The sequence below is a fragment of the Sceloporus occidentalis genome, unplaced genomic scaffold (assembly GCF_023333645.1).
Source record: "Sceloporus occidentalis isolate IW3139 unplaced genomic scaffold, rSceOcc1.0.p SCAF_1, whole genome shotgun sequence".
Classification (NCBI taxonomy): Eukaryota; Metazoa; Chordata; class Lepidosauria; order Squamata; family Phrynosomatidae; genus Sceloporus; species Sceloporus occidentalis.
The window spans coordinates 47572665-47589059 of NW_028316981.1; the positions used below are offsets into that span (position 1 = coordinate 47572665).

The following is a 16395-nucleotide window of genomic DNA, read 5'->3' on the forward strand; positions in this document are numbered from 1 at the left end:
TGCAAATCCCAGAACTCCATAGGATGTTGCCATGGAAGTTAAGGTGGAATTTAAAACTATAATAGTTGGAAGCATAAAGTAAGGTCGCTGGATCCTATCTACTGTTCCAGTCTGTGAAAGTAGTTTGGCATCTCATGGGATGTCTGAGTACAAGTTCATTAAGACAGCAGGAATGAAGAAGGCTAAACTGCTTTTAACATTTTCTCACTAAATATTTTATTACTAAAGATAAAGAAAGATGGTAAGGACTTGGAAGTATCATGTGGAGGACTGCACAGGTCCTGTCCACAGGGGATGCAAGATACTCACCAGAGTGTTTTCATTTTTTAAAATGTTCTCTCCCATGGCTTTGTTGAGCAGTTCCCTTGGAAAGTTCAACTCATGTTCAGAAATGAATTCATATACGTTGTTTTTCCTGTAAAGAGAGAAAAGTCCAGAACACAAAATCAGAACATTTATCAAAGAGTAAATGAGGTTGCAGACCTCACACTAAACAATTATAACACTATGAGTGCCTCTACACTGTAGAAATAATGCAGTTTAACACCACTTGAAGTGCTGTATCTGCATCATATGGAATCCTGGGATATGTGGTTTTACATGGTCTTTAGCCTTCTATGTCAAAGAGCCTCACAAAACTAAAATTCCCAGGATTCTGTAGGGTGACACCATGGAAGTTAAAGTGGTGTCAAACTGCATTATTTCTACAGTGTAGATACATGGAAGGATTCTACTTTAATTGCTATGGATAGTAAAGATGTGCTTTCTTTGGTATGAACATTAAACTCTATATTCTACCCTCTATAGATTATAGTCCCTCTGCATTGATAGGTAAACATTTCAGTAGTATGTGCACAGAGTGAGGAACTGCCAACTAAAACTCATCTGGTCTGTAACACATCCTTGTTCTAGAAAGATGCCTACCAATTGCTTGCTGTGGAGAGACATCTTGCCACACTTTCTGAACACGAGTTGGAAATCCTTGAAGCTCCCCCAGTTTCATCCACAAACCACTCTTGAACCTCCCTGTTACTTTTACATGCCTTTTTTTTTTTTTTTTTTGTTCATGTGGCAATTTATTTCAGACATTGACAGCAAGAGTGATACAACATACCAAGTTATTATCAGCTGGATGAAGTGTAGCAACTTTTTCTCTCCTTGGCAGGTTGTACATGTCTTATTTCCTCTTCCAGAACAAGTGCTGCACCTTTCAGGTGTAAAATTAAAAACATCATTTATTGATTTGTTCTAAAGGCAGCCCACATCATCCTAAATGGGAAGATTAGGAGTGGGGGTCTGGAAAGCTAACAACAAAATGTAGGATTCATTCTTTAAGCACATAGATATTGTTGCAGCTTGAATCAATGCTAAATTCATCTATACTTTTGGTGAAATGTCCAATAAAATTTGAATTAAATTAGAAGAATTTGAATAAGAACTGAGGAGAATAAAGTGTAGGATAGTGCTACCAAAAGTGGTGGCCTCTGGACCAGTATTGGCCCACAAGTTATTGGTTGCCAGTCCACAGCATGTTTCCAGGAAAGAAAGCTAATGGACATGAGTGTGGTCCCATTAGAAAAAAATGTCTACCTGCCACACCAGATAAACTGACAATCACTGATATAGGATATTTCTGTTTATCTCCTCCAATTTTTTAAATAAAAATAAAAAGTGATACAGAGTCCATTTTAAAAAGCTGTAAAGCACTGATCCTGGCAAAGGGAGTTACCATATGCACAAACGATGATGACAGAAGGCAAACCAACTCATTCAACTCCCAGCAAATTATTTCTCCAGTGCATTAGTTCTTTCACAAGTCTTTCCCCTCCTATTGTCATCCTCTATGCTGGTATTATTACACAAGCATATTGCATCAACTGGATTTCAGTCTCAATGTTTAATACAGTAGGGCCTTGGTAGCCACTGGGGTTAGCAAAATCCATGGATCCTCAAATCTAATTGTATACAACATCATAGTAAAATGGTGTCCCCTTATATAAAATAGCAAAATCAAGGTTTGCTTTTTAGAACTTCTTTTACAAATATTTTCAAGCCATGGATGAGTGAACCTGTAGATGCAAAATCCATGGACACAGATTTGCTGTAAACAATTCCAATCTATCTCAGTTACCCATGATTGTTAATTGCCATCCAGTTGGCTTCAACTGATGTCAATCCTATGAATTAGAAACATCATTATTAACTGAGGCCCAAAACAGATGGGCCAAAAGCACCGTTTCAGGCCAATCCAGGGGCATGGCTTTCAGATGATGTACACCCCCGGATCAGGCTCAAGTCATGCCGCAGCTGCCTTAGGCAACCCACAACTCAGCTGCAAAAGGAGCACAAAAACAGTGTTCCTTGCCAGTGGTCTATGGTGGATTGCTGCAGCAGCTGGTGTCAAGACCACAGCGTTTGGTCATCACAGTTGTGCACTGAATGGGAAGCGACCAAAGCTGGAGGCGGCTCCAAGTTGCCGGTCTGTTTGACCCCTAACCAACTCAGTTCTTGCAAACTCGGGACTGTAGTTTTCTTGACCGAGTTTATCCACCTGTATTGCAGTTTTCCTCTTTTGTCTTCACCAAGCATTATAATCTTTTCCAATGATTTGTCTCATGATGTCTTCCATGTATGGCAGCCCTTGTTTAATCATTTTGGCCTCTAGGAAGAGTTCAGGTTTGACTTTTTCTCAAACCCTTTTATTTTGACAGTTCCTGGTAAGCATAGTACTCAGACAGTCCTGACTTTGGTATGCAATTATACAGTATGTCTTTATACTTGAGGATCTTGACTAGTTCCTTCATAGCTGCCCTTCCAAGTCCCAGTCTTCTGATTTCTTGTGTCGAGTCTTGAATTTTGGCTGGGAATCTTTCATTGAGATTAGTGATCTCAACTATGCCAACTTAATATCCTTTGGAAGTCAAGGACATTTGGGCCCAACACAAACGGGCAATAAGTGCCATCCTGGGGCTGCATGCTCCCAAGCCATATCGTGCCATAATGGTGTGCCCCCATCTACATGGAGGCTGCCATGATGATGTATGTGCAGCACAGCGTCCAAATGGCGCCATGGCACACGGACATCATCAGTGTACACGAGGGTGCCAATAGCACAATGAGCGCACCCTAAAAAGAACCTGCCAGGTGTGGGTTCTTTTTAGGGTTCCCGAAGGCTGCAGTGTTTGGTTGCTACAGGCTCTGTGTGGGGCAAAAAGGGACAAAAAGGTGTCTGTATCGGGCCTTAATCAGAGAGAGAGCAAACTATTCAAAAGCAAAATGATGGAAAGGATAAAGAGTACTACCAGTAAGATTTTGATATATTTCTTTTCCATATTGCCATAGCTACCAAACTAAATGTTCAGGAACTAAAGGAGTGAAAGTGTGTTTACAACTTAATTATCTCTGACTCAGCTGAAGTGCATGATTCGTGACAGCAGCATAAAGATCATTTGGAAACAAAGATGTCAATGAAGGAAATTAAATGCACATATGTACATAATGGCTATTTTCCCTATACAGCTATAGAAGGCTAGGTGACCCTTACAAGGAATGTACAATTGTGCCTACAACAGATGTAGATAGCAGATGTTTATTCTTGGCAAATTTAGGAGCATCAACATGACACAGATTAGCAGCAGTTAACTGCTGATTTATTAAAGCACTTTAGGACATTGCAAGCCCCAATGGATCCCCACTTTTAAATTATTGCTATGATTCTCCCATAATGCTATCTCTATTATTTTAAGCTTAATGGAGCCTAATAAAAGGGTTTACTAGAATAGGGAGGAATCTCATGTCACTTAAACATCATTACAAAGCCAATTTGTTAAGAAATCGGACAGTCATTTTATAAGGTGCACGCAACCTTGCATAAAAATGTCATATGAAAAGAACACTCTCTAGATACAAAAAATAGGAAAGGTAAAACTGAAGTCATTCCATTGGCATTGAGGAGAGTGGGATCACCTTCACATATACCAGATGCTTGTTGACAGCTTCTTGTTGTGCTCATCTGAATAATAGTGTCTAGGGAGAAACCTTCAGAAGCAGCACTGTGCCATGGACAAGAACTCAATGTTTACTTTTTAAACAAGGAAACTGATAATGACTATGAAGATTTTCCTACCAGAGCTTTACCGGTAAAACATTTAGGAAACACGTGCATGTGAAAGCCTGACATGCTTCTTAAGTGTGAGAGAATCCCTTGCCTCGAGCATCCCTGAATTGTTTGGGGAGCAGCAATTTCCTATGAACTGAAACTTTGCATTCATAGGAAATGTCTGCTCTCCTAACGATTCAGGGACACTGGAGGTGAGGGGACGATTACCTGATGTTTAGGAAGCATGTCAGGCTTTCACACACACATGCTTCCGAAACATTTTACCAGCATTTTACCTGGGCTTACCCCACAGTTTTATGACTCTATAAATGTGATTTTTGAAGCTCAGAACCCATTTATGTCTGAAATGTTAAGGGGAAATTTGTTAATTTGTTAACTGCCAAATATTTTGTGTTGGGCTAGGTAAATGGTTGTGTTGTGATCAAAGCTCAAAATGGCAAAAGCCCCCAAAAGAGGGATCTGGTGGAAAGAAATGAAGTGAGTGTATATTTTCCCACCTCTCCCCCATTTGCCTTCTTCATGTTCCTCAATATAGAAAGATGATCTGTAGTGCTCAGTGAAGGCCATTAATTTCCCCTCTTCCTCCACTGGTTGCCCATAGAACCTATAAGATGCACTACAATGTTCATGACTATTATGTGGAAGGATAGGTTTGTGCATGATTTCCATTCAACAAAGTAGCCATCTTGCTACTCCCTAGGTGTTCAAACCACAATGGTTTGTGGCATAAAATGGCTGTACTGGTAGTCGTTGGGAGAAGTGGACTTGCTGGAGTCATGAAATGCCAAGACTCCTTCCACTATAAACCATGTCTAGTTTTTCACAATGCATCTGATGGGGAAAAGGGCACTAGAGCAGTTTTCTGCCTAAGGCTGAACAGCAAATGGTCCTTCCCCCCTCCTAGATCAAGATGCATGTTAAACAATGCAGCCAACTTAAATTTTGGACCATGAAGCAGAAAATCCCACAGGCAGCAATCCCTGTGATACAAATTTTTTTTGAAATAATCATTGCAATGAAATGTCAGGAAGAAAATCTTCTAGAACATGGCCATATAGCCCGAAAAACCCACAAAAAACTCATAGAATAGAATAATTAAATCATAGAGCTGGAAGAGACCACCAAAGCCATCCAGTCCAACCTCCTGCCATGCAGGAACACACAATCAAAACACTCCTGACAGATGGAAATCCAACCTCTACTTAAAAACGTCCAAAGAAAGAAACTCCACCACACTCTGAAGCAGTATATTCCTCTGTTAAACAGCTCTTAACAGTGGAATTTCTTCCAAATGTTTAAGTATAATCTCTTTTCCTAAAACTTGAGTGTATTGTTCTGTGTCCTAGTCTCTGGAACAGCAGAAAACAAGCTTGCTCCATCCTCAATATGACACCACTTAAAATATTCAAACATGGCTATCATGCCACCTTCTTCAGACTAAACAAATCCAGATCCCTAAGCCATTCCTCATGGTGTCCAGAGCTCCAAGTGTACCTATGATACATTTTTAATATAAAAAAACAGATAAATTTGTGCATATCTTTCCTGTGGTATATGGACTATAATTTGAGATGTATAAGAAATCAGTATTATTTCACAGTAACATGCTCTCTCTATATAAACATATTCCCTTTGGTGCTGGCAGAGATGATCTCAATATTTTTCTAGTAAAGAAACATCCATCAAAAAGCATACCTCTTACGACCAGTGCCTGAACACATCTGGCACCTCTTCGGATGTTGCAGATATTTTGCTTTTGCTTTATGCCTGGCTCCACTGCATGTAACACACCTCATCTGAGGGACACAAAATAAAGAGACTACTTTGAGAAGCAACCATTTTTTCAAAGTTTTTAAAACCTTTTCTGAACATGCTGTTTCCCAATAGTATTAGGGTGCTATTGTTATAGAAATCATTTATCTTATTTTCACATGCATGTGGATTCAGTTAGAATAGTAAGGAAATCAGCCAAAGAAGATGTCTGAGTTTGCATTTATTATTGGGAATGGTGGAGGTTTTGCTGAGGAAAATTGTTTGTTTAGGAGAAAATTATACTGGAAAGTGTCAGGTGGTGGAAGTGACACTAAAGGCAGAGGCGGGATCACTCATTGCCCTGCCAGGGCACAACTGTTGACTGGCTAGCATCCTTAGACAAGTAAAACTAGGGCGATTACTACACATGGCCTTTAAACTGCAATGACAGTTGGAAAATAGAGGCTCTAGGGTTACCTATCACACAGCTTCACCTCTGCCAAATAATTGCTGTCTCTGAAGCATAGTTAGGGCATCTTTTTTCATTGATGGAGGAAATCCATCAGTAATCTCCCAATCATGCTGCAGTCCCATTAGTCCTCAGGTGCAAAATATCACTGCCATGGCAGATCCAATATTGGCAGCCGCATGGGGTCAGTGTCTCCTCTTCCCCTGTCCTCCATCCCTCTCGCTATTCCCAAGCAAGCTGATTTCCTTTTTTATTTTAAATCAATTTCTTTTCTTTTCTTTAAATCACATTAGCATAACTCTGGAATTGCATTAAAAAGTAATGATAAAAATACATGAATAAACCAAAAGTCTCTCTGGGTATGGCATAGGAAAGGGAGGTAGGGTTAAGGGGGAGTGTGATGGAGAGTGCAATGGCAGAAACAGCCCCACCTGTTGGAAGTGTTTAATTGTATATTCCTGCATGGCAGAGAGAGGGACTGGATGGCCATTGTGGTCTCTGAGATTCTATGATTCTACATCTTGTTTACCATGTGAAGGGACATCTTTGTCTATATCAGTGGTTCTTAACTTTCCTAATGCTGTGGCCCCTTAATACAAATCCTCATGTTAATAATAATAATAATAATAACAACAACAACTTTTATTTGTATACCGCTTTTCCTCCAGTTCAAAGCGGTTCACAGTATACCAATTATGTGACACATGTCACAGTACAAAGCAATATAGTACCTCAGTAATTACATTAACAATTACATACAATTCAATAAAAACCTAAAAACCATATACAAAGCAGTTAAAACTATTGGTTGTGGTTGGACATCATAATCTAAAGAGAGTCGGGGGGGGGGGTATGCTACCTGAAAGAGGTAGGTTTTCAATGCCTTTTTGAAGGCTTCTAATGTGGGGCAGAGTTGGATCTTTTCTGGAAATGCATTCCAGTGGGTAGGGGCTGTCACCATATAGGCTCTATGATGAGGTGCTGATATTTTTACCTTGGGGTATTTAAGTAAGTATTTCCCCGTTGTTCTGAGGGTGCGGGGTGGATTATGTAGGGAGAGGCGCTCCCTCAAGTAACTCGGGCCCAAGTCATATAGGGCTTTATAGGTAATGACCAACACTTTGTATTGCGCCTGGAAGCTAATAGGCAGCCAGTGGAGAAATTTTAATATAGGTGTTATATGGACCGATCTTGAAGTACCCGTGACCAATCTGGCTGCAGCATTCTGAACTAGCTGAAGCTTCCGGACCTGGTACAAAGATAGCCCCATGTAGAGCGCATTACAGAAATCCAAGCGAGAGGTTACCAGTGCATGTACTACAGTTTCAAGGTCCTTTCGGTCCAGACAGGGACGTATCAGCCAAAGGTGGTACCAAGCACTCCTGGCCATCGCATCTACTTGAGATGATAACTGTAGAGATGAGTCCAGGAGTACTCCCAAGCAGCGAACTTTATCCTTTAGGGGAAGCGTAATCCCGTCAAGGATAGGGTGACAAATTTCCCTGTCTGGACTTGGGGTGCCTATCACAAGTATCTCTGTTTTCTCTGGATTCAGCTTGAGTTTGTTTTCCCTCATCCAGCCCATTACTGACCCCAGGCAGGCATCCAGAGGAGAGGTGCCATCCTTAGTCGCTGTATCAGTCGGAGACATGGAGAGATAGATCTGGGTGTCATCAGCGTACTGATAACACCGTGCTCCATGCTTCCGGATGATCTCTCCCAGCGGCTTCATGTAAATGTTAAACAGCATGGGGGACAGGATGGCACCCTGAGGAACGCCAGATGTCAACTCTCTTTTACGGTCAATGGTATCGAAGGCCGCTGAGATGTCCAAAAGCACTAACAGGGTCACATTTCCCCTGTCAATGCCAGACGGAGGTCGTCAACTAAGGCGACCATGGCAATCACAACTCCGTGTCCCAGTCTGAAGCAAGTTTGAAATGGGTCCAGATAATCGGTTTCATCCAAGACTGCTTAGAGTTGAAAGGCGACTGCCCTCTCAATCACCTTGCCCAAGAATGGTAGTAGGGAGACCGTTCTATAATTACTCATTACCAGGGGATCAAGGGAAGGTTTCTTCAAAAGAGGTTTTACTATTGCCTGTTTTAAAGGCAACGGAAATGTACCTTCCTGAAGAGATGCATTTACTATGAGACGTAAAGCAGTTCTAATAGCATCTCCTCCCTGAACAGTCAACCAAGAAGGGCAAGAGTTGAAGGGACAAGTCGTCCTTTTCACCTGACCAAGGAGCTCGTCCACATCCTCGGTATTAGCAAACTCAAAACTATCCAGAATAACCTTGTTTCCAGAGTCACTGGAAGCCTCTGCTATAGGTTCTGTCAAAAGACTGGCATCAAGATCAGCCCTTATCTGAGAGATTTTATCGGCAAAAAAGTCATTAAACGCATCACAACAGGCTATAGTTGGCTCTAATAAGGGGTTCAGGGTGGCCGGGGGTTGTGACCCTCAACTATAAAATTGTGGTGTCTTGGTTCCTAAGACCATCAGAAATATGTGTTTTTCCTGTGTCTTGGGCAACCCCTGTGGAAGGGTAATTCAACCCCCAAAGGGGTTGCAACCCACAGGTTAAGAACCACTGGTCCATCTAGTTGGAGTGGTGAGCGTTCAGACACATCCCAGTGAGAAGGAGGACCTTAGTATCCTGAAATATTTGTCTGGGATATGAGTATCCTGTAGGTCAGGGTGGGCAAATGTGGCTATTCAAATGTCCCCAGCCAGCAAGGTGAAAAGTGAGGGATTATAGGAAATACCGTGCAAAAACATCAGATAAGTCACAGTTACCCACATTTATTCCAGTCCCACCAAACTTTCCAGGCAAATAGTTGATAGAAGACTTCTTGCTGAACCAGGTGCCTGAGGAACTATGGGCAATGTGTGTATGTGCAAGTGTGTGGGTGCTGGGAGCCAATTCTCCTTACAGGCTGCATCACCCCCACCCTCCAGTATGTCAAAATGCATATTTTTTTCCAGCAAAGTGTCTCTCAAAATGGCAAATGTGAGACATTGTGTCAATATTACTCCTCGGTTTGAAAAGAACTCTAATGAAAATAAAGGTAACTGAGGATGATGGCATGTTCTAGAGGGTAAGTGGGGGGTTTCATGTATTTGGTAGGCTTTCTGTGTGATTTTCTGGACCCTTTCCTCACCTGTGCTATAGGGAAACCCATGCTATAAAAAACTGTGGAATCCCCAAAAGCACATGTGGCTGACAAACTATTCATGGAAAGGGGAGCTTCCCCAGCTTGTTTAATGCCATCAGGATTCCTATTTGGATCTTCTGGAATGATTCAGGGGAGAAAAAGATCTGAAAGCCATTTAATTCATAATGGCTCTTTAATTGCGACATCGTGTAAAAATCATAATCACAATGGCATGATTTTCACAGGATAATCATTGTTTAAACCCTCAATTTTCCCTGTATGATAAGGTCCACTATGATATATTTCCTTCAGATATTTAAGCATAGTTGTCATGTCACCCTTTACCTTCTCCTCTCCAGGTTAAACATGCCCAGCTCAATAACCACTACTCACACGGCATGTTTCCAGACCATTCACCATTTTGGTCACCCTCCTCTGGACATTCTCCAGCTTGTCAACATTCTTCATGAACTGTGGTGACCAGAATTGGACACAGCATTCCAGGTGAGGTCAGACCAAATCAGAATAAAATTGAACTGTTACATTCCTTTATCTAAATGTCAGGAAGATTGGTTTTGGTTAGCCTCTTCCTTCAACAATTTCTACATATAGAACTCTTGATGATTTGTGGGGAGGATATTTAAGCATAGTTGTCATGTCACCCTTAACCTTCTCTTCTCCAGATTAAACAATTCTCTATAATTTGATCCTGACTCCAGTGTATGCATCAATGAGAAAGAAATCTTAGATTAGGGGTAAGGAATATATAATCTTCCAACTATAATTGGATTGTCCATTGCATTAGCCTACAGGCAGTTCTGAGAAACTTCAGGACCTTTGGTCCAACAACAGTTGGAGGACCACAGTTTCTCCATCCCTCTCCTAAACAAAGGTTTTCTATTCCCCACCCCCAAACTGCTTAACAATACTGGTGAACAATGAACGTGTGATACCACTATCAGCATGAATGAGAGAAGGCAACGATCTGAAGAAGGCTTAGCTAATGCTAATACAGCTTGGGATCAGGCTATCTAAAGGACAGTATCTTCCTGTGTGAGCCTGATTTCTGATAGCTTTCAGGGAAGCTCTTCTCTCAGTCCCTTCACAAGGTTATCTAGTGCAAACATGGCAGGCCTTCTCAGTGATTCTTCCCAGGCTTTGAAACTTACTCCCTCAGTAGACTTTCTGTGAAAAGGTGACATAAGTGAAAAGTGAAATAACAATAAGAGCAGCAACAACAACAACAACACTCACTCTGCCTGCACCGTGGCATCCACTACACTTGTATCGACCACGTCCATGGCATTTGTGACATTCCTGAAATAATAATAAAAAAGGTGCACATCTATAAATCCCTTCCCAGTATTTTCAAAAACTGCATGTTGTATTTTGAAACAGAATAAATTTATGTTAATACCTTAATTATGAAAGAATATGTAGCTGCTAATGATAGTCTTGTCCCAATGTATTGCTTAAAAAGGAAATCCATATGCAAGAACAGAACCAAAGAAATGCATAGACCGAAATGCAAATTTAGTAATGACTGGCATAATTTGAATGAAAATATAAAAACGGTCACCCGACTCGGCGGGCAGACCGTTTTGCTGCTAGAAGCAGCTGGAACTACAAGCCCCAGTGTGCACTAGGGCTTGCTCCGGCTCCCTATTGGTGTGCGGAGCAGATGGGGCGGTCCCATCGCTCCATGATGCTCTGGGAGCCGGGCTCGTTGGTGAAGAGCTTCCGGTCCTCCAGGGCTGCCCATTGGTTGGGTGGCCTTGGAGGAGGGGCTCTGCACAGCATGCAATATGGGCGGGGCCTAGGCCTATTTTAGGCCACGTTGCCGGCCCCAGCCCTCAGTTGGCGCTTGGCTTCGAGCAGAGCAGAGCCAAGCTGAGGAAGGGAGAAAGACTTTGAGCTTCTCCCGCTTACCCGCCCACCACTGTTTTGTGGGTGTTTTTTCGTCACAACTTTGGCCAGGATCTGCACGTTATTGTACCAGGGCTATGGAGCTCTGGTTTGGGAGTCAATAGGTACCCGGGGGCGAATAGGGCAGGCGTTTGGCCATTGCGGGGGCCAGAATGCGGGAGCGCCTCCCGGTGACTAGGGGCTTAGTGAATTTGTGAACACAAGACAATGTTTGCGGTCAAGTTGTGTTCCTTAGCCCCTAGGTCATCCCAAGCACCTGGGGGGGTGCCAGGTTTGGATAATCAGACAACATCGGGTTGTTTGATTTCACAGATCCTGACCTTATGCTTTGTGCCAACCCTACCAATTGTTTGCAAATAAAGTTGTGGCCTTACTTCCAACCTGTTGTATTGTGGTTATTTGACAGCAACATCTGAGGCAAATGCATCTTGCTGTAACAGGAAGAATGTGACTAGGTGACCTTCAGTTTACTGCTCAGAAATTAAATCCAATTTTTAGTCCCAATTAGAACAAAACCATTATTACCTTGTTGTGCACGTGCCTAGGGTCTTGCTCCTTGTCTCCTGGGTATCTGACCTAGTGTTCCTGAAAGATCATTGATCTCTCCAGAATACGCTGTCTCCAGATGTGAGATGTAAAATAAGGGGAACCCCATAATACAATGTAGGATATGAAGGGTGTGCTAACACTGGACTTCCCAGAGAGAGATGGCTGCTCTTCTTTCTTGTGGCAGTTGCATGGTTTCCGATGCTCTCCTTCCTCCCCCAGTAACGAAATAGTGAAATGAGAGCACCTTGCCATTTGCAGCAGGCTATGAGTCAGGAGAGAGGTGTTGTACAAGGAGTTTTTACAAACTGTGTGTATTTTACCCACAGGATTCCAAGCTAAGTGTTTGTTGAGGCAAATGAAATAAAAGTATGAAAGCCAGTCATGAGATTTTACAGCAACAGAGAGGCTTAATGCAGCAGATTAAGAAATGTATGCAATAGAAGTATAAAAACTTTGTGGTCCACTACTTTCACTTCTCATCCTCCTCATATCACTCTGGATAGATCATGTTATATCAATAGTTCAGTAGTCTAGAGAGCAGTATTTCTGAAAGGCCAGTATAATTCAAGGTATATTTGAGTAAAAGATAATTCATTTCAGCAAACCAAATGAGATGATCTCATGGAACTTCCCCACACCTCATCACCCCTGATCAGTAAATCCCCAGTGCGAAGCAAGGCCAACAAAATAGAAAAAGTGGCTTTGCTGTCTAGCATTAACCACTGTACTAATCACTGTGCAAGCCCTTGGAATCATGCGGGTGACATACACACAGTTTGTAGTAACAATCCCCTGATGCCACAGAGGGCAAACATAGAAAGCACTTTATATCTCAGGTACACAGGAGGCATGGAGAATAGAAAGAAATTCATAACTTTTCCTCCACAATTGTAACTAATTTCAATATCACTGAACAACTTTCAGAAGGAGCTTATTGCTTGGTGTTTAAAATCAGCTCCAGCCTCCAGGGCTGTAGCCGGGATGTGGGATGGAGGTAGGATTATCACACACTAAATCACTGCCGAATCGCTGGTTGCCCTCAATTCGGGTCCAAGCCATACGCCGCCAGCACTTTTTAGAAGTCAGAAAGCTTTCCGACTTCTAAAAAGTGCTGGCGTAGCACAACTTTGACCTGGCTGGGAACCGGGCTAATGAAAGCCAGTGATTTGGTGGTGATTTAGTGTGCAATAATCCCCACCTCTATCCCACATCCCCGCTTCATCCTGGGAGGCTGGAGCCAATTTAAAATGCCAAGTGATAAGCTCCTTACTCAAAGCCATCTGAAAACTAAGATGAAGGATAGTTCGATTTCAAACCAACAAGAAATGAATTACCTTGACTAAAGAAGAATGAGGTACACGAAACTTTTTTGTGTCTTCCTGAAACATCTTTGGTACTTGGACTTTAATATCCCATGGTTGAGGGGATGTACCATTTTGAGGTCCATCTACCAAAGTATCTAAGGGAAGCAAACAGCATTAATATGATATTTTGTTTCAAAGAGTAACAAATGACTCAGAGTGAAACACCCGCTAGGCCACTGAAATCAAACTAGGTGTAGATCACACTCAATGATCTTAGAAACCACTTTCATAAATTCCTCTATAATAAAACTCTCTTATGTCCTTCAACATGACTTCATTTTGGGTACCTTCACCAAGGGGTGTGGGGAGAAAGAATTTATTGCCACTGTAGGACAAAGATGTCAAAGCCTGGGTTCTTTGCCCCATCTACCTCCAGTGTCCTCCCCCCTCCACATCCCCTGGCCCTTCCCTTCCACATGTTTTGTTATCACCAGCAGAATGTGAGTGATAACATCTCTCTTCCAAGAGAATCTTGCACCAGCTTTCCTGGAAGTCTGAACATTGCCTCCCACCTGGTGGCATCACTAGTGTCCCACCCCCCTGACCTCCTCCTTGGAATAGAACCTGGCCATGTAACACTCCCCCCACAGACATATATAAGCGCAGACTCGACCCACCATGATTTTATTATCGTACTCTTTTTAGATTTTATCATTTGTAATTTTAATGCATAGAATTGTTTAATTCTTTTTTAAGGGGGGATTGTATATATTGTTTTGTTTTTTTTAAAGGCTGTACGCTGCTTTGATTGTGGTAACAAAAAGCGGGATATAAATTAAAGTTTTTATTTATTATTTATTTACTCCCATACCACACCAAATAGAATCCTTACTAATGTTTTTGTAATAATGTTACTCATAAGTCATATACTATTGGATGTAATGGTAATAGCTGTGACATAAACAACTAGCACAATTAAAATTATACTTTTATATTACAGTATCATTCACTATCAATTTCTGACTGATTTGGGTTAGAAAAGGAGGACAGAAAGGAATGATCTTTGCCAGCAGGTAGTGAGCAAGATAAATTCTGTGTGAGAGAGACAAAGTGATCTAAAGGGGCAATGGGGTGATCAGTTAATGCACCTCCAAAAAAGGTATCACAAGATTTAGCACTATGTGCGCAGACGCATCCACATTTCTGATCCTTGATTGTTGCATTCATTAATCTATTTAATTTACCTTTATGAACCCTAAATTAAATTATGCATCCTGTTAGTTAACATGCTTCTTTTTTCATTGTGGTTAGATGTGTATAGCTGACCACTGAAATCAAGATTCAGACATAATATTCAAGTCGTATAGGAAGATGTCAAGTTGTGCAGAGATTATCGAGTTATTTGGCACACACTGTTCCTCTTCCTTGGATCAATAGGTGAATTCATTCTTTTCAGGGCTGTCAGTCTGACATCTCTGACAGCCACTGAAGTATTTCACATGGTGCAAGAAGTTCTTATGCTAGAGGAGGGTTGCTTTTTTTTTTTTTTTTTTTTTTTTGAAAAGTAATAATGACTGTCTCTAGTTACCAAAACACAACACAAAAGTATTCACAAAACTGCAGGATGGCAGGGCAGGGGGAGTGTGAACCTCATACTATAAAAGAGAATGTTTCAACCATGATGCTGTCTTCAAGAATTCTCAGTTGCGTCATACAATAAGGTCATCCCAACAACTTTGATATTACTGTATTAGTTTATTACAAATCTGGGGAAACTAATGCACTTCAAATCTACAAAATAGATAATCCAACCAACACCTTTCATATATTTTAGGTTCTTTTGTGTTTATGCTGAGAGTAGCTTAAGGAATGGCCTCTCCCTTGCCAAAGTAGCTGGGGATTTTTCTTTCTTGGCTCAAAATACAAAGCCCAGCCTGATAATTCTGTGAACATTTGAAAGAACATATTACTCATAAATGGAACAAAAATGGAACCTGGTCAGAATGAAAGTCTGAGTCTTGAGAGAGCCACATTGAAGCTCCCATGTAACCATAAAACTCTGGCTGATCTTGGGCCAATCTCTCTCCTTCTCTCCCACTCTTTTTCTCTTTCCCTCAGTCTAACCTGCTTCACAATTAATTAGGATAAATTGGGGACAAAAGAGCCATATACCTCACCTAGAGCTCACTGGAAGAAAAGCAGAATATAAATAAATGTCATTTTAGACTCGGGCAGAGGTTTTTGAACTGCACTTCCCAATGACCCTAGCCAGGGAGCCCAGTGGTGAGAAATGTTGGGTCATCTACAACATCTGGAGACCTGCCTGTTTCCCAACCTTTAAAAAAAAAACCTCTATATTTCATATGTTGTGGCATGTAAGCAATTTATTCCTTTTCTTCTAAAATATGCAGTGATACATAGAATTGTAATATGGAGACTCCCACCAATGACAGTACCTTTCTGTGGTGGTGGGATTGCATGCTCCTATATCTTAGGTGTTTTCATGTATTTGTTAAAGGCTTACACTACAGTCAAGAACTTTTTTCAATACAGTACATTGGCAGTTTGAGACAATAAGCCTTCATCAACTTGATGCCCCTCAGATATTTTCAACTACATCTCCCATAATTCCTTGTGATTAACTATGCTTTCTAAGGCTAACGTGAGTTGAAGGAGGCACCAAGTTAAATAAAGTTAGATTGCATGAATTGCATACATTAATGTTCAAAGCAGATGCCAAGCTTGCTGAGTTTCCTGTAATTGAATTGTTAAAATTATTCTGACATGCATTGGCCTGTCATTAAAAAGTTCAGCATTCAGGTATGTATTTGGACTGATGCTACATACAATCCATTCTCTGTGTAGCTGTACCTCCACTGTCATAAATAACTGTGGTAAATTGTTGTCTGTAAATAAAAGCTAGAATTCTAAGTGACCAAGTGTCACTATGTAAGACATTTGATGAAAAGTTCCACACATATGTAAATGTGCCAGCCATAGAAAACACCCAACAATCATTGTATTGTAGCTTGCATGAATATAAAATTAATCATAGTGTAAACTCCTATTCCCCACCACCACTCCCTTCTCCTTTTGTGTCGTGTCTTTTAGATT

General features: G+C 41.3%; 1 protein-coding gene across 1 annotated transcript in view; it reads right to left on the reverse strand.

Annotated features, from left to right (window-relative positions):
* Positions 1-16395, reverse strand: part of SSUH2 (ssu-2 homolog) — a 55005-nt gene that overhangs the window by 16207 nt on the left and 22403 nt on the right. The window contains exons 5-9 of the mRNA XM_089496827.1: positions 13312-13436; positions 10757-10819; positions 5816-5916; positions 1115-1207; positions 310-415 (exon numbers count right to left, since the gene is read on the reverse strand). Coding sequence (XP_089352953.1) covers positions 310-415; positions 1115-1207; positions 5816-5916; positions 10757-10819; positions 13312-13436 — 488 coding nt within the window. The remainder of the gene's footprint in view (positions 1-309; positions 416-1114; positions 1208-5815; positions 5917-10756; positions 10820-13311; positions 13437-16395) is intronic.